General features: G+C 48.3%; 1 protein-coding gene across 1 annotated transcript in view; it reads left to right on the forward strand.

Moving 5' to 3' along the window:
* The first annotated feature begins 4,237 nt into the window (after positions 1-4,237).
* The window catches only part of LOC139407830 (probable methyltransferase-like protein 24), a 167,727-nt gene continuing 145,852 nt past the window's right edge, over positions 4,238-26,112 (forward strand). Inside the window, exon 1 of the mRNA XM_071151698.1 lies at positions 4,238-4,928. Within this exon, the coding sequence (XP_071007799.1) occupies positions 4,590-4,928 (339 nt within the window). The 5' untranslated portion in view covers positions 4,238-4,589. The remainder of the gene's footprint in view (positions 4,929-26,112) is intronic.

Below are 26,112 nucleotides of genomic sequence, written 5' to 3' on the forward strand. Positions count from 1 at the left end.
TATTTCCCCTTTATTTAACCAGGTAAGCTAGTTGAGAACTAGTTCTCATTTACAACTGCGACCTGGCCAAGATACAGCAAAGCAGTGTGACAAAAACAACAACACAGAGTTACACATGGAGTAAACAAAACATAGTCAATAACACAATAGAAAAATGAAGTCTATATACCGTGTGTGCAAATGGCATGAGGAGGTAAGGCAATAAATAGGCCAATAGTAGCAAAGTAATTACAGTTTAGTAGATTAACACTGGAGTGATAAATTAGCAGATGAGGGGATAGCTGAGGTGTTTGTACGTGCATGTGTGGGTGGGTGTACTGTATGCTTGTGTGTGTCTGCTACATGTTTTTGGCCATTCCTCACTATAATATGTTATGAAAGTCGATAGCACCTATTAATAAATGATCGTCAGGTGGAGCATGGCTCTGTTGGCTCTACCTGCCATAGTAAGGCAGCAGGGGGAAAGCAGAGGACAGAGGTATTGGTGGTTCTGTTGACTTACTGTATCTCTCCAACCTGCCTTGACTGGCTACAACAGGTGCACCTGTTTGTGTTCCGAGTGAAATTCAACTGACTGACCACCTGCAGCTAAAGCATAGGACAGAAAAGGACCAATCAAATTCTAGAATCACACCAAATCTGTAAACTGTGTAGCCTTTCTGATAGGCACTTAACCTGATATACTGGACTACTGGTTTATGATGAAAATGTCTGAAAAGCATTCCGAACCAATTACTATAGACCTTTCTCTCCATATCCACAGCATGGATATTTCTTTAATTTATATCAACATGCCTCAATGTCACTTCCATAGGCTCTATGACTCCATGTGTTGTCTGGTTATTACCATCTATCTGCCTGACTGAAACAGTGTGCTTATCATTACAAAGATCTTCAACAAGTAAATCATTCATTAATTCCACAGAAACAGACAGAAATCTGATGTGGAGATATAAGGTTGGTAGTAACACAACAGTTCCCCAGCCAGCCAACCCCACCCCCTCCAGCAGTCCCCCGAGCCAGCCAACCCCACCCCCTCCAGTAGTCCCCCGAGCCAGCCAACCCCACCCCCGCCAGCAGTCCCCTGAGCCAGCCAACCCCCCCCCAGTAGTCCCCCATGCCAGCCAACCACACCCCCTCCAACAATCCCCCACCTGTTAGTGTCCTCCCAACTCTATGTCCAATCACAACCAGAGAAATTCTGACCCTGCTGCGCATCTACATTCACGCACTCGCAAAGCCTCAAACACCAATCTAACCACACACACTGAGCTTGTACACATGTGCTCCTGTGCTATACACACATAAGCATACAAACATGCCTGCATGCATGCACACACACACACACATCTACACACACGCACACCCAGCTACTGGTTCCAGCCCAGACACTCATTATTGGGGCAAATCTCCCCTCTCTTCCTCTTTTCTCCCCTCTCATACTCACATGGGGAGTCAATTTAGCGTTTTCCTCTCTCTCTGAGTCCAGTTTTCTACCACACAAACACACTCACTCCATCTTCATTTTTCTTTTAGTTTCTCACCCTGTCCTACTCCATGCACCCTTAACTTGATTTCTTCCACAAGATGACCAGGTTTTCATGAATATGTGGACAGAACGATGGAGAGGGCTGAGATGTTCTTCTCACCTCTCCAGACCCTAGAACAGCTGAGAAAGAACAAGAGGTTCTGCCTTCTTCCACCGTGAGAACTCAAACATCTGTCACACAGTCACTCACTTCCCAGCTCCCAAGAGCTTTCTCACCAAAAAACAGGAGTAAAGCCTCTACCTTGTGAGAGTGTCAAATGAAGCATCATTATTGTGGTGAAGTCATTCGACACTCAATCTCTCTGAAGCACTATGGTGTTCTGCTCTGCATGGCCAACTGGAGTGGGTGTCACAGAACCCAGGGTGAAGCGTAGAGTCACTGTCTCCTTTATAAACTACATCTGATTCTTCCCTGTTACTTCATCAAGTCTCAAGCCGTCACACACAGCGCAGAGAGGGGAATGGAGACTGGCCTTCCTAGCTTTCCCTCTGCAAGCATGTCATTTTGCAATAGTATGGTGCCAGTAATGTACAAGCAAAGTAAAACGTGGCATGTGAACTCCGTGGAGAAAGAGACCTACAGTATGTTCCATCTGGTCCAGCTAGATCAGAAACATACTCCTTTTACAATTGGTCTGGTACTTGAATGAATGGGTGGTGGTAGCAGACAGTGACCTTTAGGGTTGCCTGTTTGAATCCTGGGTCTGACAGAGAAATCTCTCTCTCAGTCAGTCCAGCTAGACGTGCTTCACAGTGTCCCCTCATGGGGATTCCTTCTCCCCTTCCTTGTTCCCGTTCCCTCCCCTCACCCCAGTGAGCTGTATTCTGAATGTTGTACCACTGACGGACCATATGGTGGCGCCATAGAGTGCTACATCTGTTAGAGCTAATAGTTGGATGGTGTTGCTGTGAGGGTTTAATCCATCATGTCCCTGTATGGCTCTGTGCTTGTCTTCTACCATTACACACTTACATAACTGGGTTTTTCAGAGGTGGGCGGTGGGGGGGACAACTAGAGGGATGAAGGAATGAAATATAGTTAGAATTTCTCCACTTTCCTCTCCTTAGATGGTATACTATGATATGTGTTCTAATGCAGTTGGGTGTATACTGTCTGGCTGGTTGTAGGCCTACACAAACAAACTTTATACAATATACTAGTACCTATAGACATTTACCGCTCTGCGGTAAAGCAGGTATTACGCAGGCGTGTGCCATATGTCAATGTGAGGGTCACATTCATGGGGTGTAAACGTGCAAACACACTGTGTACACACACACATGCACAAACAGATACACATAAAACTCTACCTTGACCGCCTCAGGATAGAAGCTAGCTGGCCCTGGAAACCACTTAGAATTGGAGTGAAACAGTCCAATTCAAAAAACAGCAGAAGAAGACTTCATCTAATTTGTAATTCGTTGAAAGTAATTTAATCTTTAACTAACATCCTCCATATTGACTTGGGAAAATGACCCTGTGTAATTGCCTGTGTGTCTGTGTGCTACTTCTCTCTACATACAGGTGGCAGTAGAGCCCTGTGTCTCCAGTCAATCACAGCCTGTTTTCATAAATAAAGAGTGCACTGTCTGATTGCCTCCATATTATTCTCTTCATAAAGCCTGTGTAAATCCTCAATCATTCCACCCACATCTTCACTGACATCATTTAATAACGTCCCCAAAAGTCGAATGGATAAAGTTTCCCCAGCAGGCTAAAAATCCACTGTTCTTACTCTGACATAATCTACAATTTCCTACATTTCGTTGCCCTCTGCAATGTCAATAACAGAGTTAATAGATGGGAGCTGCAGTAGGGGAATTGTAATTATTTTGTTTCTGAATAAAGGAGCGATTGGGATGCTTCAGGGGGAAATCAATGAAGGAGTAGGTTTTAGATAGAGGCAGGAGGTGGTTTCAAAGTGATTTCATAGGACTTCAGTACTAATGGTTTATAGATTAATCATGTTTATAGCCCGAGTTTTCAGATTGCAGCGAGCAGAAAGAGAGAGAGACAGAGAGAGATGGAGTGAGAGAGAAAGAGAAAAAGAGAGAGAATGAGGAAGAGAGGGAGAGAGAATGAGAAATAGAGAGAGAAGAGAGAGAGAGAGAGAGAGAGAGAGAGAGAGATAGAGAGAGAGAGAGAGAGAGAGAGAGAGAGAGAGAGAGAGAGAAAGAACAAGAAATATAGAGAGAAAGAGAGAGACCTCTGTATCCCTCTCTTCTCCATTCTTCATGTTTGTTTTCTTTTCCCTCTCTCCTCTCTTTCTGTGATAGACTGCACAAACACGCAGGTCATACAGTGCTTCACTCTCCAAGACTGCACTTCCCTGTCTCCTTGTCCCTCTCTCTCTCTCTCGCTCTCTCTCTCGCTCACCTTCTCTCCTTCCTTCTCTCTCTTTGTCTCTCTTTCTCTCTCCTTCCATCTCTCTATGATCTCCTGTATGAAACAGTGTCTGTAGAGAGAGAATGTGAGGCCTTGGTGACAGCTAGCTGTGGATGTGTTGGCCCTGCCCGGTGTTGAGTTACACAGTAACCCAAGACACAGGGGAACGGAGCGAGGGAGAGAGGGAGGGGTCAGACGGAGTGAGAGGGGTGTGTGTGAGAAAGGGGTGTGAGGGCTAGGACAGGGAGGGGAGAAGTTCCAAAACTTTTCATAGAGAGCGGCACACTCTATTCCACCGAGTCAATGTGCAGAGGTTCACACACACTGACACATACAGAGAGAGAGAGACACACACACACACACATACTAAATCACACAGGCACACACACACTCACTCTCACTGACGTAGTTGTTTTGTGATGAACACATGTCCTCCTGTCTCACAAACCTTCAGTAATGCTCATACTTATCTTGATCCAACTGTGGACTTAGGAGGAAAGGAAGGAGAGAAGGAAGACAAGAGAGAGACACACCACTCAAAGGATCAGGAGAAGAAGAATGGGATAGAGAAAGAGAGCGAGATCAACAATCTCACTGTTCAGGAGGCGAGAAAGAGAGAAACAGGGAAAAGTGAGATAGACAGTGTATCCAGGCATGTGGAGAGACAGACTGACTAGAGGACTGGCTCTGCGCCTGTGTCTTCTCCTCACCGCTCTCTGTGTCTGTCTACATGTTTACCTGGAACTGGGGGAATGGAGGGGGGCACCTTCGCCCCTCACCTTGGGACGTCCCACACAGACCAGCCAGGTGCTACTGGACAGCGGGGAAAGGAAACTGGGGGCCGCAGACCCCACGGAGAGCCGGGTTTGGGACAGAGCTGTGAAGAGAAGGGTGTCCTACGTACGCACGCCGAAGAAGGACTCTGTAGCAGGAAAGAAAGTGGGCGGGGAGGACCCCTCCACATGCTGCCCACCTCTACGCCCGAACAGGAAGGTGAGTGAGAGCGATTATACCTGCCTGATCTGATCAGAAGTCAGTATCTGCTGTTGAATTGTTCATATTTGTGGAACTGTATAAGTATTATCGGATCCGAGAGCAGAGCTTAGTGGATGATACCCACCTGGAGCAGTGAGTCACTGAGGGAGAGTTGATAAGGGGACGTTCAGGAGCGCTCGTTCAGTCACTGTTGGCACAAAGCTGCTTAATCCTTTGAGGCTGACAGACAGAAGAGGAGAAGGGCAGTGGGATCAATAGAGGAATGGAGTGCAGTCTCTAAGAGCTGTAGGCTGAAGAGGGGAGAGAGAGGAGAGGCAGAGGGACTGACGTTCCTTAGGTTACAGAGAGGGAAAGGACTCCTGTGTGGTCAAGCTGAGCTGTTTTACTGTACTAAAGACAACAGACACACCACTCAGGGGAAATACTTTATCTGATAGACTCTGAGACTGAGAAAGATACTCTCAAACTGAAAGACTCTTACGCGGAAACTTCTGACTGTGCAGAAAAACCTGAGAACACTGAAATGTGCATTGAGTGAAACAACCAGCATTAGTTGGTTAAATAGTTGATATGCTATTAGATGTTAACGTGTGAAGGTGGGTGGGCCGAAGATGACTCACATTAGTTGGTTAAATAGTTGATATGCTATTAGATGTTAACGTGTGAAGGTGGGTGGGCCGAAGATGACTCACATTAGTTGGTTAAATAGTTGATATGCTATTAGATGTTAACGTGTGAAGGTGGGTGGGCCGAAGATGACTCACATTAGTTGGTTAAATAGTTGATATGCTATTAGATGTTAACGTGTGAAGGTGGGTGGGCCGAAGATGACTCACATTAGTTGGTTAAATAGTTGATATGCTATTAGATGTTAACGTGTGAAGGTGGGTGGGCCGAAGATGACTCACATTAGTTGGTTAAATAGTTGATATGCTATTAGATGTTAACGTGTGAAGGTGGGTGGGCCGAAGATGACTCACATTAGTTGGTTAAATAGTTGATATGCTATTAGATGTTAACGTGTGAAGGTGGGTGGGCCGAAGACGACTCACATTAGTTGGTTAAATAGTTGATATGCTATTAGATGTTAACGTGTGAAGGTGGGTGGGCCGAAGACGACTCACATTAGTTGGTTAAATAGTTGATATGCTATTAGATGTTAACGTGTGAAGGTGGGTGGGCCGAAGACGACTCACATTAGTTGGTTAAATAGTTGATATGCTATTAGATGTTAACGTGTGAAGGTGGGTGGGCCGAAGACGACTCACATTAGTTGGTTAAATAGTTGATATGCTATTAGATGTTAACGTGTGAAGGTGGGTGGGCCGAAGACGACTCACATTAGTTGGTTAAATAGTTGATATGCTATTAGATGTTAACGTGTGAAGGTGGGTGGGCCGAAGACGACTCACATTAGTTGGTTAAATAGTTGATATGCTATTAGATGTTAACGTGTGAAGGTGGGTGGGCCGAAGATGACTCACATTAGTTGGTTAAATAGTTGATATGCTATTAGATGTTAACGTGTGAAGGTGGGTGGGCCGAAGATGACTCACATTAGTTGGTTAAATAGTTGATATGCTATTAGATGTTAACGTGTGAAGGTGGGTGGGCCGAAGATGACTCACATTAGTTGGTTAAATAGTTGATATGCTATTAGATGTTAACGTGTGAAGGTGGGTGGGCCGAAGATGACTCACATTAGTTGGTTAAATAGTTGATATGCTATTAGATGTTAACGTGTGAAGGTGGGTGGGCCGAAGATGACTCACATTAGTTGGTTAAATAGTTGATATGCTATTAGATGTTAACGTGTGAAGGTGGGTGGGCCGAAGATGACTCACATTAGTTGGTTAAATAGTTGATATGCTATTAGATGTTAACGTGTGAAGGTGGGTGGGCCGAAGATGACTCACATTAGTTGGTTAAATAGTTGATATGCTATTAGATGTTAACGTGTGAAGGTGGGTGGGCCGAAGATGACTCACATTAGTTGGTTAAATAGTTGATATGCTATTAGATGTTAACGTGTGAAGGTGGGTGGGCCGAAGATGACTCACATTAGTTGGTTAAATAGTTGATATGCTATTAGATGTTAACGTGTGAAGGTGGGTGGGCCGAAGATGACTCACATTAGTTGGTTAAATAGTTGATATGCTATTAGATGTTAACGTGTGAAGGTGGGTGGGCCGAAGATGACTCACATTAGTTGGTTAAATAGTTGATATGCTATTAGATGTTAACGTGTGAAGGTGGGTGGGCCGAAGATGACTCACATTAGTTGGTTAAATAGTTGATATGCTATTAGATGTTAACGTGTGAAGGTGGGTGGGCCGAAGATGACTCACATTAGTTGGTTAAATAGTTGATATGCTATTAGATGTTAACGTGTGAAGGTGGGTGGGCCGAAGATGACTCACATTAGTTGGTTAAATAGTTGATATGCTATTAGATGTTAACGTGTGAAGGTGGGTGGGCCGAAGATGACTCACATTAGTTGGTTAAATAGTTGATATGCTATTAGATGTTAACGTGTGAAGGTGGGTGGGCCGAAGATGACTCACATTAGTTGGTTAAATAGTTGATATGCTATTAGATGTTAACGTGTGAAGGTGGGTGGGCCGAAGATGACTCACATTAGTTGGTTAAATAGTTGATATGCTATTAGATGTTAACGTGTGAAGGTGGGTGGGCCGAAGATGACTCACATTAGTTGGTTAAATAGTTGATATGCTATTAGATGTTAACGTGTGAAGGTGGGTGGGCCGAAGATGACTCACATTAGTTGGTTAAATAGTTGATATGCTATTAGATGTTAACGTGTGAAGGTGGGTGGGCCGAAGATGACTCACATTAGTTGGTTAAATAGTTGATATGCTATTAGATGTTAACGTGTGAAGGTGGGTGGGCCGAAGATGACTCACATTAGTTGGTTAAATAGTTGATATGCTATTAGATGTTAACGTGTGAAGGTGGGTGGGCCGAAGATGACTCACATTAGTTGGTTAAATAGTTGATATGCTATTAGATGTTAACGTGTGAAGGTGGGTGGGCCGAAGATGACTCACATTAGTTGGTTAAATAGTTGATATGCTATTAGATGTTAACGTGTGAAGGTGGGTGGGCCGAAGATGACTCACATTAGTTGGTTAAATAGTTGATATGCTATTAGATGTTAACGTGTGAAGGTGGGTGGGCCGAAGATGACTCACAGCTTGAACCAGGGGTGTAAAGATTTGCTACTAAGTAACTTTTTGGAGGGAGTCCCAATGTCCAACGGAGAGACAAAGACACACATACACACATCTCCTTCCACTCCTCCATATTTCTCCTGTCTCAGTCTCTCTCCTGTATCAGTCACTCTCCTGTCTCAGTCTCTCTCCTGTCTCAGTCTCTCTCCTGTCTCAGTCTCTCTCCTGTATTAGTCTCTCTCCTGTCTCAGTCTCTCTCCTGTCTCAGTCTCTCTCCTGTCTCAGTCTCTCTCCTGTATTAGTCTCTCTCCTGTCTCAGTCTCTCTCCTGTCTCAGTCTCTCTCCTGTCTCAGTCTCTCTCCTGTATTAGTCTCTCTCCTGTCTCAGTCTCTCTCATGTCTCAGTCTCTCTCCTGTCTCAGTCTCTCTCCTGTCTCAGTCTCTCTCCTGTCTTCTTCTCTCTCCTGTCTCAGTCTCTCTTCTCTATTACTCACTCTCCTGGCTCAGTCTCTCTCCTGTCTCAGTCTCTCTCCTGTATTAGTCTCTCTCCTGTCTCAGTCTCTCTCCTGTCTCAGTCTCTCTCCTGTCTCAGTCTCTCTCCTGTATTAGTCTCTCTCCTGTCTCAGTCTCTCTCCTGTCTCAGTCTCTCTCCTGTCTCAGTCTCTCTCCTGTATTAGTCTCTCTCCTGTCTCAGTCTCTCTCATGTCTCAGTCTCTCTCCTGTCTCAGTCTCTCTCCCCTCTCAGTCTCTCTCCTGTCTTCTTCTCTCTCCTGTCTCAGTCTCTCTTCTGTATTACTCACTCTCCTGGCTCAGTCTCTCTCCTGTCTCAGTCTCTCTTCTGTATTAGTCTCTCTCCTGTATCAGTCACACTCCTGTCTCAGTCTCTCTCCTGTCTCAGTCTCTCTCCTGTCTCAGTCTCTCTCCTGTATTAGTCTCTCTCCTGTCTCAGTCTCTCTCCTGTCTCAGTCTCTCTCCTGTCTCAGTCTCTCTCCTGTATTAGTCTCTCTCCTGTCTCAGTCTCTCTCCTGTCTCAGTCTCTCTCCTGTCTCAGTCTCTCTCCTGTATTAGTCTCTCTCCTGTCTCAGTCTCTCTCATGTCTCAGTCTCTCTCCTGTCTCAGTCTCTATCCTGTCTCAGTCTCTCTCCTGTCTTCTTCTCTCTCCTGTCTCAGTCTCTCTTCTGTATTACTCACTCTCCTGGCTCAGTCTCTCTCCTGTCTCAGTCTCTCTCCTGTCTCAGTCTCTCTCCTGTATTAGTCTCTCTCCTGTCTCAGTCTCTCTCCTGTCTCAGTCTCTCTCCTGTCTCAGTCTCTCTCCTGTATTAGTCTCTCTCCTGTCTCAGTCTCTCTCATGTCTCAGTCTCTCTCCTGTCTCAGTCTCTCTCCTGTCTCAGTCTCTCTCCTGTCTTCTTCTCTCTCCTGTCTCAGTCTCTCTTCTGTATTACTCACTCTCCTGGCTCAGTCTCTCTCCTGTCTCAGTCTCTCTCCTGTATTAGTCTCTCTCCTGTCTCAGTCTCTCTCCTGTCTCAGTCTCTCTCCTGTCTCAGTCTCTCTCCTGTATTAGTCTCTCTCCTGTCTCAGTCTCTCTCCTGTCTCAGTCTCTCTCCTGTCTCAGTCTCTCTCCTGTATTAGTCTCTCTCCTGTCTCAGTCTCTCTCATGTCTCAGTCTCTCTCCTGTCTCAGTCTCTCTCCCCTCTCAGTCTCTCTCCTGTCTTCTTCTCTCTCCTGTCTCAGTCTCTCTTCTGTATTACTCACTCTCCTGGCTCAGTCTCTCTCCTGTCTCAGTCTCTCTTCTGTATTAGTCTCTCTCCTGTATCAGTCACACTCCTGTCTCAGTCTCTCTCCTGTCTCAGTCTCTCTCCTGTCTCAGTCTCTCTCCTGTATTAGTCTCTCTCATGTCTCAGTCTCTCTCCTGTCTCAGTCTCTCTCCTGTCTCAGTCTCTCTCCTGTATTAGTCTCTCTCCTGTCTCAGTCTCTCTCCTGTCTCAGTCTCTCTCCTGTCTCAGTCTCTCTCCTGTATTAGTCTCTCTCCTGTCTCAGTCTCTCTCATGTCTCAGTCTCTCTCCTGTCTCAGTCTCTATCCTGTCTCAGTCTCTCTCCTGTCTTCTTCTCTCTCCTGTCTCAGTCTCTCTTCTGTATTACTCACTCTCCTGGCTCAGTCTCTCTCCTGTCTCAGTCTCTCTTCTGTATTAGTCTCTCTCCTGTCTCAGTCTCTCTCCTGTCTCAGTCTCTCTCCTGTCTCAGTCTCTCTCCTGTCTTCTTCTCTCTCCTGTCTTCTTCTCTTTCCTGTCTCAGTATCTCTCCTGTCTCAGTCTCTCTCCTGTATCAGTCTCTCTCCTGTCTTCTTCTCTCTCCTGTCTCAGTCTCTCTCCTGTCTTCTTCTCTCTCCTGTCTCAGTCTCTCTCCTGTCTCAGTCTCTCTCCGGTCTGAGTCTCTCTCCTGTCTCTCTCCAGTCTCAGTCTCTCTCCTGTCTCAGTCTCTCTCCTGTCTCAGTCTCTCTCCTGTCTTCTTCTCTCTCCTGTCTGTCTCTCTCCTGTCTCAGTCTCTCTCCTGTCTGTCTCTCTCCTGTCTCAGTCTCTCTCCTGTCTCAGTCTCTCTCCTGTCTTCTTCTCTCTCCTGTCTGTCTCTCTCCTGTCTCAGTCTCTCTCCTGTCTCAGTCTCTCTCCTGTCTTCTTCTCTCTCCTGTCTGTCTCTCTCCTGTCTCAGTCTCTCTCCTGTCTGTCTCTCTCCTGTCTCAGTCTCTCTCCTGTCTCAGTCTCTCTCCTGTCTTCTTCTCTCTCCTGTCTGTCTCTCTCCTGTCTCAGTCTCTCTCCTGTCTCAGTCTCTCTCCTGTCTTCTCTCTCCTGTCTCAGTCTCTCTCCTGTCTCAGTCTCTCTCCTGTCTTATTCTCTATCCTGTCTCAGTCTCTCTCCTGTCTTCATCTCTCTCCTGTATCAGTCTCTCTCCTGTCTCAGTCTCTTTCCTGTCTCAGTCTCTCTCCTGTCTTCTTCTCTCCCCTGTCTCAGACTCTCTCCTGTCTCAGTCTCTCTCCTGTCTTCTTCTCTCTCCTGTCTCAGTCTCTCTCCTGTCTCAGTCTCTCTCCTGTCTCAGTCTCTCTCCTGTCGTCTTCTCTCTCCTGTCTTCTTCTCTCTCCTGTCTCAGTCTCTCTCCTGTCTCAGTCTCTCTCCTGTCTTCTTCTCTCTCCTGTCTCAGTCTCTCTCCTGTCTCAGTCTCTCTCCTGTATTAGTCTCTCTCCTGTCTCAGTCTCTCTCCTGTCTCAGTCTCTCTCCTGTCTCAGTCTCTCTCCTGTATTAGTCTCTCTCCTGTCTCAGTCTCTCTCCTGTCTCAGTCTCTCTCCTGTATTTGTCACTCTCCTGTCTCAGTCTCTCTCCTGTCTCAGTCTCTCTCCTGTCTCAGTCTCTCTCCTGTCTTCTTCTCTCTCCTGTCTGTCTCTCTCCTGTCTCAGTCTCTCTCCTGTCTCAGTCTCTCTCTTGTCTTCTTCTCTCTCCTGTCTGTCTCTATCCTGTCTCAGTCTCTGTCCTGTCTCAGTCTCTCTCCTGTCTTCTCTCTCCTGTCTCAGTCTCTCTCCTGTCTCAGTCTCTCTCCTGTCTTCTCTCTCCTGTCTCAGTCTCTTTCCTGTCTCAGTCTCTCTCCTGTCTTATTCTCTATCCTGTTTCAGTCTCTCTACTGTCTTCTTCTCTCTCCTGTATCAGTCTCTCTCCTGTCTCAGTCTCTCTCCTGTCTCAGTCTCTCTCCTGTCTCAGTCTCTCTCCTGTCTTCTTCTCTCTCCTGTCTTCTTCTCTTTCCTGTCTCAGTATCTCTCCTGTCTCAGTCTCTCTCCTGTATCAGTCTCTCTCCTGTCTCAGTCTCTCTCCTGTCTTCTCTCTCCTGTCTCAGTCTCTCTCCTGTCTCAGTCTCTCTCCTGTCTTATTCTCTATCCTGTCTCAGTCTCTCTCCTGTCTTCATCTCTCTCCTGTATCAGTCTCTCTCCTGTCTCAGTCTCTTTCCTGTCTCAGTCTCTCTCCTGTCTTCTTCTCTCCCCTGTCTCAGACTCTCTCCTGTCTCAGTCTCTCTCCTGTCTTCTTCTCTCTCCTGTCTCAGTCTCTCTCCTGTCTCAGTCTCTCTCCTGTCTCAGTCTCTCTCCTGTCTTCTTCTCTCTCCTGTCTTCTTCTCTCTCCTGTCTCAGTCTCTCTCCTGTCTCAGTCTCTCTCCTGTCTTCTTCTCTCTCCTGTCTCAGTCTCTCTCCTGTCTCAGTCTCTCTCCTGTATTAGTCTCTCTCCTGTCTCAGTCTCTCTCCTGTCTCAGTCTCTCTCCTGTCTCAGTCTCTCTCCTGTATTAGTCTCTCTCCTGTCTCAGTCTCTCTCCTGTCTCAGTCTCTCTCCTGTATTAGTCACTCTCCTGTCTCAGTCTCTCTCCTGTCTCAGTCTCTCTCCTGTCTCAGTCTCTCTCCTGTCTTATTCTCTCTCCTGTCTGTCTCTCTCCTGTCTCAGTCTCTCTCCTGTCTCAGTCTCTCTTGTCTTCTTCTCTCTCCTGTCTGTCTCTATCCTGTCTCAGTCTCTGTCCTGTCTCAGTCTCTCTCCTGTCTTCTCTCTCCTGTCTCAGTCGCGCTCCTGTCTCAGTCTCTCTCCTGTCTTCTCTCTCCTGTCTCAGTCTCTTTCCTGTCTCAGTCTCTCTCCTGTCTTATTCTCTATCCTGTTTCAGTCTCTCTACTGTCTTCTTCTCTCTCCTGTATCAGTCTCTCTCCTGTCTCAGTCTCTCTCCTGTCTCAGTCTCTCTCCTGTCTCAGTCTCTCTCCTGTCTTCTTCTCTCTCCTGTCTTCTTCTCTTTCCTGTCTCAGTATCTCTCCTGTCTCAGTCTCTCTCCTGTATCAGTCTCTCTCCTGTCTTCTTCTCTCTCCTGTCTCAGTCTCTCTCCTGTCTTCTTCTCTCTACTGTCTCAGTCTTTCTACTGTCTCAGTCTCTCTCCGGTCTGAGTCTCTCTCCTGTCTCTCTCCTGTCTCAGTCTCTCTCGTGTCTCAGTCTCTCTCCTGTCTCAGTCTCTCTCCTGTCTTCTTCTCTCTCCTGTCTGTCTCTCTCCTGTCTCAGTCTCTCTCCTGTCTGTCTCTCTCCTGTCTCAGTCTCTCTCCTGTCTCAGTCGCTCTCCTGTCTTCTTCTCTCTCCTGTCTGTCTCTCTCCTGTCTCAGTCTCTCTCCTGTCTCAGTCTCTCTCCTGTCTTCTTCTCTCTCCTGTCTGTCTCTATCCTGTCTCAGTCTCTGTCCTGTCTCAGTTTCTCTCCTGTCTTCTCTCTCCTGTCTCAGTCTCTCTCCTGTCTCAGTCTCTCTCCTGTCTTCTCTCTCCTGTCTCAGTCTCTCTCCTGTCTCAGTCTCTCTCCTGTCTTATTCTCTATCCTGTCTCAGTCTCTCTCCTGTCTTCATCTCTCTCCTGTATCAGTCTCTCTCCTGTCTCAGTCTCTCTCCTGTCTCAGTCTCTCTCCTGTCTTCTTCTCTCTCCTGTCTCAGACTCTCTCCTGTCTCAGTCTCTCTCGTGTCTTCTTCTCTCTCCTGTCTCAGTCTCTCTCCTGTCTCAGTCTCTCTCCTGTCTCAGTCTCTCTCCTGTCTTCTTCTCTCTCCTGTCTTCTTCTCTCTCCTGTCTCAGTCTCTCTCCTGTCTCAGTCTCTCTCCTGTCTCAGTCTCTCTCCTGTCTTCTTCTCTCTCCTGTCTCAGTCTCTCTCCTGTCTCAGTCTCTCTCCTGTATTAGTCTCTCTCCTGTCTCAGTCTCTCTCCTGTCTCAGTCTCTCTCCTGTATTAGTCTCTCTCCTGTCTCAGTCTCTCTCCTGTCTCAGTCTCTCTCCTGTCTCAGTCTCTCTCCTGTATTAGTCACTCTCCTGTCTCAGTCTCTCTCCTGTCTCAGTCTCTCTCCTGTCTTCTTCTCTCTCCTGTCTGTCTCTCTCCTGTCTCAGTCTCTATCCTGTCTCAGTCTCTCTCCTGTCTTCTTCTCTCTCCTGTCTCAGTCTCTCTTCTGTATTACTCACTCTCCTGGCTCAGTCTCTCTCCTGTCTCAGTCTCTCTTCTGTATTAGTCTCTCTCCTGTCTCAGTCTCTCTCCTGTCTCAGTCTCTCTCCTGTCTCAGTCTCTCTCCTGTCTTCTTCTCTCTCCTGTCTTCTTCTCTTTCCTGTCTCAGTATCTCTCCTGTCTCAGTCTCTCTCCTGTATCAGTCTCTCTCCTGTCTTCTTCTCTCTCCTGTCTCAGTCTCTCTCCTGTCTTCTTCTCTCTCCTGTCTCAGTCTCTCTCCTGTCTCAGTCTCTCTCCGGTCTGAGTCTCTCTCCTGTCTCTCTCCAGTCTCAGTCTCTCTCCTGTCTCAGTCTCTCTCCTGTCTCAGTCTCTCTCCTGTCTTCTTCTCTCTCCTGTCTGTCTCTCTCCTGTCTCAGTCTCTCTCCTGTCTGTCTCTCTCCTGTCTCAGTCTCTCTCCTGTCTCAGTCTCTTTCCTGTCTTCTTCTCTCTCCTGTCTGTCTCTCTCCTGTCTCAGTCTCTCTCCTGTCTCAGTCTCTCTCCTGTCTTCTTCTCTCTCCTGTCTGTCTCTCTCCTGTCTCAGTCTCTCTCCTGTCTGTCTCTCTCCTGTCTCAGTCTCTCTCCTGTCTCAGTCTCTCTCCTGTCTTCTTCTCTCTCCTGTCTGTCTCTCTCCTGTCTCAGTCTCTCTCCTGTCTCAGTCTCTCTCCTGTCTTCTCTCTCCTGTCTCAGTCTCTCTCCTGTCTCAGTCTCTCTCCTGTCTTATTCTCTATCCTGTCTCAGTCTCTCTCCTGTCTTCATCTCTCTCCTGTATCAGTCTCTCTCCTGTCTCAGTCTCTTTCCTGTCTCAGTCTCTCTCCTGTCTTCTTCTCTCCCCTGTCTCAGACTCTCTCCTGTCTCAGTCTCTCTCCTGTCTTCTTCTCTCTCCTGTCTCAGTCTCTCTCCTGTCTCAGTCTCTCTCCTGTCTCAGTCTCTCTCCTGTCGTCTTCTCTCTCCTGTCTTCTTCTCTCTCCTGTCTCAGTCTCTCTCCTGTCTCAGTCTCTCTCCTGTCTTCTTCTCTCTCCTGTCTCAGTCTCTCTCCTGTCTCAGTCTCTCTCCTGTATTAGTCTCTCTCCTGTCTCAGTCTCTCTCCTGTCTCAGTCTCTCTCCTGTCTCAGTCTCTCTCCTGTATTAGTCTCTCTCCTGTCTCAGTCTCTCTCCTGTCTCAGTCTCTCTCCTGTATTTGTCACTCTCCTGTCTCAGTCTCTCTCCTGTCTCAGTCTCTCTCCTGTCTCAGTCTCTCTCCTGTCTTCTTCTCTCTCCTGTCTGTCTCTCTCCTGTCTCAGTCTCTCTCCTGTCTCAGTCTCTCTCTTGTCTTCTTCTCTCTCCTGTCTGTCTCTATCCTGTCTCAGTCTCTGTCCTGTCTCAGTCTCTCTCCTGTCTTCTCTCTCCTGTCTCAGTCTCTCTCCTGTCTCAGTCTCTCTCCTGTCTTCTCTCTCCTGTCTCAGTCTCTTTCCTGTCTCAGTCTCTCTCCTGTCTTATTCTCTATCCTGTTTCAGTCTCTCTACTGTCTTCTTCTCTCTCCTGTATCAGTCTCTCTCCTGTCTCAGTCTCTCTCCTGTCTCAGTCTCTCTCCTGTCTCAGTCTCTCTCCTGTCTTCTTCTCTCTCCTGTCTTCTTCTCTTTCCTGTCTCAGTATCTCTCCTGTCTCAGTCTCTCTCCTGTATCAGTCTCTCTCCTGTCTCAGTCTCTCTCCTGTCTTCTCTCTCCTGTCTCAGTCTCTCTCCTGTCTCAGTCTCTCTCCTGTCTCAGTCTCTCTCCTGTATTAGTCTCTCTCCTGTCTCAGTCTCTCTCCTGTCTCAGTCTCTCTCCTGTCTTCTCTCTCCTGTCTCAGTCTCTCTCCTGTCTCAGTCTCTCTCCTGTCTCAGTCTCTCTCCTGTATTAGTCTCTCTCCTGTCTCAGTCTCTCTCCTGTCTCAGTCTCTCTCCTGTATTAGTCACTCTCCTGTCTCAGTCTCTCTCCTGTCTCAGTCTCTCTCCTGTCTCAGTCTCTCTCCTGTCTTCTTCTCTCTCCTGTCTGTCTCTCTCCTGTCTCAGTCTCTCTCCTGTCTCAGTCTCTCTCTTGTCTTCTTCTCTCTCCTGTCTGTCTCTATCCTGTCTCAGTCTCTCTCCTGTCTTCATCTCTCTCCTGTATCAGTCTCTCTCCTGTCTCAGTCTCTTTCCTGTCTCAGTCTCTCTCCTGTCTTCTTCTCTCCCCTGTCTCAGACTCTCTCCTGTCTCAGTCTCTCTCCTGTCTTCTTCTCTCTCCTGTCTCAGTCTCTCTCCTGTCTCAGTCTCTCTCCTGTCTCAGTCTCTCTCCTGTCTTCTTCTCTCTCCTGTCTTCTTCTCTCTCCTGTCTCAGTCTCTCTCCTGTCTCAGTCTCTCTCCTGTCTTCTTCTCTCTCCTGTCTCAGTCTCTCTCCTGTCTCAGTCTCTCTCCTGTATTAGTCTCTCTCCTGTCTCAGTCTCTCTCCTGTCTCAGTCTCTCTCCTGTCTCAGTCTCTCTCCTGTATTAGTCTCTCTCCTGTCTCAGTCTCTCTCCTGTCTCAGTCTCTCTCCTGTATTAGTCACTCTCCTGTCTCAGTCTCTCTCCTGTCTCAGTCTCTCTCCTGTCTCAGTCTCTCTCCTGTCTTCTTCTCTCTCCTGTCTGTCTCTCTCCTGTCTCAGTCTCTCTCCTGTCTCAGTCTCTCTCTTGTCTTCTTCTCTCTCCTGTCTGTCTCTATCATGTCTCAGTCTCTGTCCTGTCTCAGTCTCTCTCCTGTCTTCTCTCTCCTGTCTCAGTCTCTCTCCTGTCTCAGTCTCTCTCCTGTCTTCTCTCTCCTGTCTCAGTCTCTTTCCTGTCTCAGTCTCTCTCCTGTCTTATTCTCTATCCTGTTTCAGTCTCTCTACTGTCTTCTTCTCTCTCCTGTATCAGTCTCTCTCCTGTCTCAGTCTCTCTCCTGTCTCAGTCTCTCTCCTGTCTCAGTCTCTCTCCTGTCTTCTTCTCTCTCCTGTCTTCTTCTCTTTCCTGTCTCAGTATCTCTCCTGTCTCAGTCTCTCTCCTGTATCAGTCTCTCTCCTGTCTTCTTCTCTCTCCTGTCTCAGTCTCTCTCCTGTCTTCTTCTCTCTCCTGTCTCAGTCTTTCTCCTGTCTCAGTCTCTCTCCGGTCTGAGTCTCTCTCCTGTCTCTCTCCTGTCTCAGTCTCTCTCGTGTCTCAGTCTCTCTCCTGTCTCAGTCTCTCTCCTGTCTTCTTCTCTCTCCTGTCTGTCTCTCTCCTGTCTCAGTCTCTCTCCTGTCTGTCTCTCTCCTGTCTCAGTCTCTCTCCTGTCTCAGTCTCTCTCCTGTCTTCTTCTCTCTCCTGTCTGTCTCTCTCCTGTCTCAGTCTCTCTCCTGTCTCAGTCTCTCTCCTGTCTTCTTCTCTCTCCTGTCTGTCTCTATCCTGTCTCAGTCTCTGTCCTGTCTCAGTTTCTCTCCTGTCTTCTCTCTCCTGTCTCAGTCTCTCTCCTGTCTCAGTCTCTCTCCTGTCTTCTCTCTCCTGTCTCAGTCTCTCTCCTGTCTCAGTGTCTCTCCTGTCTTATTCTCTATCCTGTCTCAGTCTCTCTCCTGTCTTCATCTCTCTCCTGTATCAGTCTCTCTCCTGTCTCAGTCTCTCTCCTGTCTCAGTCTCTCTCCTGTCTTCTTCTCTCTCCTGTCTCAGACTCTCTCCTGTCTCAGTCTCTCTCGTGTCTTCTTCTCTCTCTGTCTCAGTCTCTCTCCTGTCTCAGTCTCTCTCCTGTCTCAGTCTCTCTCCTGTCTCAGTCTCTCTCCTGTCTCAGTCTCTCTCTGTCTCTTCTCTCTCCTGTCTTCTTCTCTCTCCTGTCTCAGTCTCTCTCCTGTCTCAGTCTCTCTCCTGTCTCAGTCTCTCTCCTGTCTTCTCTCTCTCTCCTGTCTCAGTCTCTCTCCTGTCTCAGTCTCTCTCCTGTATTAGTCTCTCTCCTGTCTCAGTCTCTCTCCTGTCTCAGTCTCTCTCCTGTCTCAGTCTCTCTCCTGTCTCAGTCTCTCTCCTGTCTCAGTCTCTCTCCTGTCTGTCTCAGTCTCTCTCCTGTCTCTCTCCTGTCTTCTCTCTCTCCTGTCTGTCTCTCTCCTGTCTCAGTCTCTCTCCTGTCTCAGTCTCTCTCCTGTCGTTCTCTATCATGTCTCAGTCTCTGTCCTGTCTCAGTCTCTCTCCTGTCTTCTCTCTCCTGTCTCAGTCTCTCTCCTGTCTCAGTCTCTCTCCTGTCTTCTCTCTCCTGTCTCAGTCTCTCTCCTGTCTCAGTCTCTCTCCTGTCTTATTCTCTATCCTGTCTCAGTCTCTCTACTGTCTTCTTCTCTCTCCTGTATCAGTCTCTCTCCTGTCTCAGTCTCTCTCCTGTCTCAGTCTCTCTCCTGTCTTCTTCTCTCTCCTGTCTCAGTCTCTCTCCTGTCTTCTTCTCTCTCCTGTCTCAGTCTCTCTCCTGTCTCAGTCTCTCTCCGGTCTGAGTCTCTCTCCTGTCTCTCTCCTGTCTCAGTCTCTCTCCTGTCTAAGTCTCTCTCCTGTCTCAGTCTCTCTCCTGTCTTCTTCTCTCTCCTGTCTGTCTCTCTCCTGTCTCAGTCTCTCTCCTGTCTGTCTCTCTCCTGTCTCAGTCTCTCTCCTGTCTCAGTCTCTCTCCTGTCTTCTTCTCTCTCCTGTCTGTCTCTCTCCTGTCTCAGTCTCTCTCCTGTCTCAGTCTCTCTCCTGTCTCAGTCTCTCTCCTGTCTTCTCTCTCCTGTCTCAGTCTCTCTCCTGTCTCAGTCTCTCTCCTGTCTTATTCTCTATCCTGTCTTCTTCTCTCTCCTGTCTCAGTCTCTCTCCTGTCTTTGTCTCTCTCCTGTATAAGTCTCTCTCCTGTCTTCTTCTCTCTCCTGTCTCAGTCTCTCTCCTGTCTTCTTCTCTCTCCTGTCTCAGTCTCTCTCCTGTCTCAGTCTCTCTCCGGTCTGAGTCTCTCTCCTGTCTCTCTCCTGTCTCAGTCTCTCTCCTGTCTAAGTCTCTCTCCTGTCTCAGTCTCTCTCCTGTCTTCTTCTCTCTCCTGTCTGTCTCTCTCCTGTCTCAGTCTCTCTCCTGTCTGTCTCTCTCCTGTATCAGTCTCTCTCCTGTCTCAGTCTCTCTCCTGTCTTCTTCTCTCTCCTGTCTGTCTCTCTCCTGTCTCAGTCTCTCTCCTGTCTCAGTCTCTCTCCTGTCTTCTTCTCTCTCCTGTCTGTCTCTATCCTGTCTCAGTCTCTGTCCTGTCTCAGTTTCTCTCCTGTCTTCTCTCTCCTGTCTCAGTCTCTCTCCTGTCTTCTCTCTCCTGTCTCAGTCTCTCTCCTGTCTCAGTGTCTCTCCTGTCTTATTCTCTATCCTGTCTCAGTCTCTCTCCTGTCTTCATCTCTCTCCTGTATCAGTCTCTCTCCTGTCTCAGTCTCTCTCCTGTCTCAGTCTCTCTCCTGTCTTCTTCTCTCTCCTGTCTCAGACTCTCTCCTGTCTCAGTCTCTCTCCTGTCTTCTTCTCTCTCCTGTCTCAGTCTCTCTCCTGTCTCAGTCTCTCTCCTGTCTTCTTCTCTCTCCTGTCTTCTTCTCTCTCCTTTATTAGTCTCTCTCCTGTCTCAGTCTCTCTCCTGTATTAGTCACTCTCCTGTCTCAGTCTCTCTCCTGTCTCAGTCTCTCTTCTGTATTAGTCTCTCTCCTGTCTCAGTCTCTCTCCTGACTCAGTCTCTCTCCTGTCTTCTTCTCTCTCCTGTCTTCTTCTCTCTCCTGTCTCAGTCTCTCTCCTGTCTTCGTCTCTCTCCTGTATCAGTCTCTCTCCTGTCTTCTTCTCTCTCCTGTCTCAGTCTCTCTCCTGTCTTCTTCTCTCTCCTGTCTCAGTCTCTCTCCTGTCTCAGTCTCTCTCCTGTCTGAGTATCTCTCCTGTCTCTCTCCTGTCTCAGTCTCTCTCCTGTCTAAGTCTCTCTCCTGTCTCAGTCTCTCTCCAGTCTTCTTCTCTCTCCTGTCTGTCTCTCTCCTGTCTCAGTCTCTCTCCTGTCTTCTTCTCTCTCCTGTCTGTCTCTCTCCTGTCTCAGTCTCTCTCCTGTCTCAGTCTCTCTCCTGTCTTCTTCTCTCTCCTGTCTGTCTCTATCCTGTCTCAGTCTCTGTCCTGTCTCAGTTTCTCTCCTGTCTTCTCTCTCCTGTCTCAGTCTCTCTCCTGTCTTCTCTCTCCTGTCTCAGTCTCTCTCCTGTCTCAGTCTCTCTCCTGTCTTATTCTCTATCCTGTCTCAGTCTCTCTCCTGTCTTCATCTCTCTCCTGTATCAGTCTCTCTCCTGTCTCAGTCTCTCTCCTGTCTCAGTCTCTCTCCTGTCTTCTTCTCTCTCCTGTCTCAGACTCTCTCCTGTCTCAGTCTCTCTCCTGTCTTCTTCTCTCTCCTGTCTCAGTCTCTCTCCTGTCTCAGTCTCTCTCCTGTCTCAGTCTCTCTCCTGTCTCAGTCTCTCTCCTGTCTTCTTCTCTCTCCTGTCTCAGTCTCTCTCCTGTCTCAGTCTCTCTCCTGTCTCAGTCTCTCTCCTGTCTCAGTCTCTCTCCTGTCTCAGTCTCTCTCCTGTATTAGTCTCTCTCCTGTCTCAGTCTCTCTCCTGTCTCAGTCTCTCTCCTGTCTCAGTCTCTCTCCTGTATTAGTCACTCTCCTGTCTCAGTCTCTCTCCTGTCTCAGTCTCTCTCCTGTCTCAGTCTCTCTCTTGTTTTCTTCTCTCTCCTGTCTGTCTCTCTCCTGTCTCAGTCTCTCTCCTGTCTCAGTCTCTCTCCTGTCTTATTCTCTATCCTGTCTGTCTCTATCCTGTCTCAGTCTCTGTCCTGTCTCAGTCTCTCTCCTGTCTTCTCTCTCCTGTCTCAGTCTCTCTCCTGTCTCAGTCTCTCTCCTGTCTTCTCTCTCCTGTCTGTCTCTCTCCTGTCTCAGTCTCTCTCCTGTCTCAGTCTCTCTCCTGTCTTCTTCTCTCTCCTGTCTGTCTCTATCCTGTCTCAGTCTCTGTCCTGTCTCAGTCTCTCTCTTGTCTTCTCTCTCCTGTCTCAGTCTCTCTCCTGTCTCAGTCTCTCTCCTGTCTTCTCTCTCCTGTCTCAGTCTCTCTCCTGTCTCAGTCTCTCTCCTGTCTTATTCTCTATCCTGTCTCAGTCTCTCTACTGTCTTGTTCTCTCTCCTGTATCAGTCTCTCTCCTGTCTCAGTCTCTCTCCTGTCTCAGTCTCTCTCCTGTCTCAGTCTCTCTCCTGTCTTCTTCTCTCTCCTGTCTCAGACTCTCTCCTGTCTCAGTCTCTCTCCTGTCTTCTTCTCTCTCCTGTCTCAGTCTCTCTCCTGTCTCAGTCTCTCTCTGCTGTCTCAGTCTCTCTCCTGTCTCAGTCTCTCTTCTGTCTCAGTCTCTCTCCTGTATTAGTCACTCTCCTGTCTCAGTCTCTCTCCTGTCTCAGTCTCTCTTCTGTATTAGTCTCTCTCCTGTCTCAGTCTCTCTCCTGTCTCAGTCTCTCTCCTGTCTTCTTCTCTCTCCTGTCTTCTTCTCTCTCCTGTCTTCTTCTCTCTCCTTTATTAGTCTCTCTCCTGTCTCAGTCTCTCTCCTGTCTCAGTCTCTCTCCTGTCTCAGTCTCTCTCCTGTATTAGTCACTCTCCTGTCTCAGTCTCTCTCCTGTCTCAGTCTCTCTCCTGTCTCAGTCTCTCTCCTGTCTTCTTCTCTCTCCTGTCTTCTTCTCTCTCCTGTCTCAGTCTCTCTCCTGTCTTCGTCTCTCTCCTGTATCAGTCTCTCTCCTGTCTCAGTCTCTCTCCTGTCTTCTTCTCTCTCCTGTCTCAGTCTCTCTCCTGTCTCAGTCTCTCTCCTGTCTGAGTCTCTCTCCTGTCTCTCTCCTGTGTCAGTCTCTCTCCTGTCTCAGTCTCTCTCCTGTCTCAGTCTCTCTCCTGTCTTATTCTCTCCTGTCTCAGTCTCTCTCCTGTCTGTCTCTCTCCTGTCTCAGTCTCTCTCCTGTCTTCTTCTCTCTCCTGTCTGTCTCTCTCCTGTCTCAGTCTCTCTCCTGTCTCAGTCTCTCTCCTGTCTGTCTCTCTCCTGTCTGTCTCTATCCTGTCTCAGTCTCTCTCCTGTCTGTCTCTCTCCTGTCTCAGTCTCTATCCTGTCTCAGTCTCTGTCCTGTCTCAGTCTCTGTCCTGTCTCAGTCTCTCTCCTGTCTCAGTCTCTCTCCTGTCTTCTTCTCTCTCCTGTCTCAGTCTCTCTCCTGTCTCAGTCTCTCTCCTGTCTTCTTCTCTCTCCTGTCTCAGTCTCTCTCCTGTCTCAGTCTCTCTCCTGTCTTCTTCTTTCTCCTGTCTGTCTCTCTCCTGTCCCAGTCTCTCTCCTGTCTTATTCTCTATCCTGTCTCAGTCTCTCTCCTGTCTTCTTCTTTCTCCTGTATCAGTCTCTCTCCTGTCTCAGTCTCTCTCCTGTTTCAGTCTCTCTCCTGTCTTCTTCTCTCTCCTGTCTCAGTCTCTCTCCTGTCTTCTTCTCTCTCCTGTATCAGTCTCTCTCCTGTCTCAGTCTCTCTCCTGTCTCAGTCTCTCTCCCGTCTCAGTCTCTCTCCTGTCTTCTTCTCTCTCCTGTATCAGTCTCTCTCCTGTCTCAGTCTCTCTCCTGTATCAGTCTCTCTCCTGTCTCAGTCTCTCTCCTGTATCAGTCTCTCTCCTGTCTTCTTCTCTCTCCTGTCTCAGTCTCTCTCCTGTCTTCTTCTCTCTCCTGTCTCAGTCTCTCTCCTGTCTCAGTCTCTCTCCGGTCTGAGTCTCTCTCCTGTCTCTCTCCTGTCTCAGTCTCTCTCCTGTCTCAGTCTCTCTCCTGTCTCAGTCTCTCTCCTGTCTTCTTCTCTCTCCTGTCTGTCTCTCTCCTGTCTCAGTCTCTCTCCTGTCTGTCTCTCTCCTGTCTCAGTCTCTCTCCTGTCTCAGTCTCTCTCCTGTCTTATTCTCTCTCCTGTCTGTCTCTCTCCTGTCTCAGTCTCTCTCCTGTCTCAGTCTCTCTCCTGTCTTCTTCTCTCTCCTGTCTGTCTCTATCCTGTCTCAGTCTCTGTCCTGTCTCAGTTTCTCTCCTGTCTTCTCTCTCCTGTCTCAGTCTCTCTCCTGTCTCAGTCTCTCTCCTGTCTTCTCTCTCCTGTCTCAGTCTCTCTCCTGTCTCAGTGTCTCTCCTGTCTTATTCTCTATCCTGTCTCAGTCTCTCTCCTGTCTTCATCTCTCTCCTGTATCAGTCTCTCTCCTGTCTCAGTCTCTCTCCTGTCTCAGTCTCTCTCCTGTCTTCTTCTCTCTCCTGTCTCAGACTCTCTCCTGTCTCAGTCTCTCTCCTGTCTTCTCTCTCCTGTCTCAGTCTCTCTCCTGTCTCAGTCTCTCCTGTCTTCTTCTCTCTCCTGTCTGTCTCTCTCCTGTCTCAGTCTCTCTCCTGTCTCAGTCTCTCTCCTGTCTGTCTCTCTCCTGTCTCAGTCTCTCTCCTGTCTGTCTCTCTCCTGTCTCAGTCTCTATCCTGTCTCAGTCTCTGTCCTGTCTCAGTCTCTGTCCTGTCTCAGTCTCTCTCCTGTCTCAGTCTCTCTCCTGTCTTCTTCTCTCTCCTGTCTCAGTCTCTCTCCTGTCTCAGTCTCTCTCCTGTCTTCTTCTCTCTCCTGTCTCAGTCTCTCTCCTGTCTCAGTCTCTCTGCTGTCTTCTTCTTTCCCCTCTCTGTCTCTCTCCTGTCACAGTGTCTCTCCTGTCTTATTCTCTCTCCTGTCTCAGTCTCTCTCCTGTCTTCTTCTCTCTCCTGTATCAGTCTCTCTCCTGTCTCAGTCTCTCTCCTGTCTCAGTCTCTCTCCTGTCTTCTTCTCTCTCCTGTCTCTCTCTCCTGTATCAGTCTCTCTCCTGTCTCAGTCTCTCTCCTGTATCAGTCTCTCTCCTGTCTCAGTCTCTCTCCTGTCTCAGTCTCTCTCCTTTATTAGTCTCTCTGCTGTCTCAGTCTCTCTCCTCAGTCTCTCTCCTGTATTAGTCACTCTCCTGTCTCTTCTCTCTCCTGTCTCAGTCTCTCTCCTGTCTCTCTCTCCTGTATCAGTCTCTCTCCTGTCTCAGTCTCTCTCCTGTATCAGTCTCTCTCCTGTCTCAGTCTCTCTCCTGTCTTCTTCTCTCTCCTGTCTTCTTCTCTTTCCTGTCTCAGTATCTCTCCTGTCTCAGTCCTGTATCAGTCTCTCTCCTGTCTTCTTCTCTCTCCTGTCTCAGTCTCTCTCCTGTCTTCTTCTCTCTCCTGTCTCAGTCTCTCTCCTGTCTCAGTCTCTCTCCTGTCTGAGTCTCTCTCCTCTGTCTCAGTCTCTGTCCTGTCTCAGTCTCTCTCCTGTCTCAGTCTCTCTCCTGTCTTCTTCTCTCTCCTGTCTCAGTCTCTCTCCTGTCTCAGTCTCTCTCCTGTCTTCTTCTCTCTCCTGTCTCAGTCTCTCTCCTGTCTCAGTCTCTCTCCTGTCTTCTTCTTTCTCCTGTCTGTCTCTCTCCTGTCCCAGTCTCTCTCCTGTCTCATTCTCTATCCTGTCTCAGTCTCTCTCCTGTCTTCAGTCTCTCTCCTGTCTCAGTCTCTCTCCTGTCTCAGTCTCTCTCCTGTTTCAGTCTCTCTCCTGTCTCAGTCTCTCTCTCCTGTCTCAGTCTCTCTCCTGTCTTCTTCTCTCTCCTGTCTCAGTCTCTCTCCTGTCTGTCTCAGTCTCTCTCCTGTATCAGTCTCTCTCCTGTCTCAGTCTCTCTCCTGTCTTCTTCTCTCTCCTGTCTTCTTCTCTTTCCTGTCTCAGTATCTCTCCTGTCTCAGTCCTGTATCAGTCTCTCTCCTGTCTCTCTCCCTCAGTCTCTCTCCTGTCTCAGTCTCTCTCCTCAGTCTCTCTCCTGTCTCAGTCTCTCTCCTTTATTAGTCTCTCCTGTCTCAGTCTCTCTCCTGTCTCAGTCTCAGTCTCTCTCCTGTATTAGTCACTCTCCTGTCTCAGTCTCTCTCCTGTCTCAGTCTCTCTTCTGTATTAGTCTCTCTCCTGTCTCAGTCTCTCTCCTGTCTCAGTCTCTCTCCTGTCTTCTTCTCTCTCCTGTCTTCTTCTCTCTCCTGTCTTCTTCTCTCTCCTGTCTATCTCTGTCTCAGTCTCTCTCTCTCAGTCTCTCTCTGTCTCTCTCCTGTCTCAGTCTCTCTCCTGTCTCCCGTCTTCTCTCTCCTGTCTCAGTCTCTCTCCTGTCTCAGTCTCTCTCCTGTATCAGTCCTGTCTCAGTCTCTCTCCTGTCTTCTTCTCTCTCCTGTCTCAGTCTCTCTCCTGTCTCAGTCTCTCTCCTGTCTGAGTCTCTCTCCTGTCTCTCTCCTGTCTCAGTCTCTCTCCTGTCTCAGTCTCTCTCCTGTCTCAGTCTCTCTCCTGTCTTATTCTCTCTCTCAGTCTCTCTCCTGTCTGTCTCTCTCCTGTCTCAGTCTCTCTCCTGTCTTCTTCTCTCTCCTGTCTGTCTCTGTCTCAGTCTCTCTCCGGTCTCAGTCTCTCTCCTGTCTGTCTCTCTCCTGTCTGTCTCTATCCTGTCTCAGTCTCTCTCCTGTCTGTCTCTCTCCTGTCTCAGTCTCTATCAAGTCTCAGTCTCTGTCCTGTCTCAGTCTCTCTCCTGTCTCAGTCTCTCTCCTGTCTCAGTCTCTCTCCTGTCTTCTTCTCTCTCCTGTCTCAGTCTCTCTCCTGTCTCAGTCTCTCTCCTGTCTTATTCTCTATCCTGTCTCAGTCTCTCTACTGTCTTGTTCTCTCTCCTGTATCAGTCTCTCTCCTGTCTCAGTCTCTCTCCTGTCTCAGTCTCTCTCCTGTCTCAGTCTCTCTCCTGTCTTCTTCTCTCTCCTGTCTCAGACTCTCTCCTGTCTCAGTCTCTCTCCTGTCTTCTTCTCTCTCCTGTCTCAGTCTCTCTCCTGTCTCAGTCTCTCTGCTGTCTCAGTCTCTCTCCTGTCTCAGTCTCTCTTCTGTCTCAGTCTCTCTCCTGTATTAGTCACTCTCCTGTCTCAGTCTCTCTCCTGTCTCAGTCTCTCTTCTGTATTAGTCTCTCTCCTGTCTCAGTCTCTCTCCTGTCTCAGT

Source organism: Oncorhynchus clarkii, chromosome 4 (assembly GCF_045791955.1).
Source record: "Oncorhynchus clarkii lewisi isolate Uvic-CL-2024 chromosome 4, UVic_Ocla_1.0, whole genome shotgun sequence".
Lineage (NCBI taxonomy): Eukaryota > Metazoa > Chordata > Actinopteri > Salmoniformes > Salmonidae > Oncorhynchus > Oncorhynchus clarkii.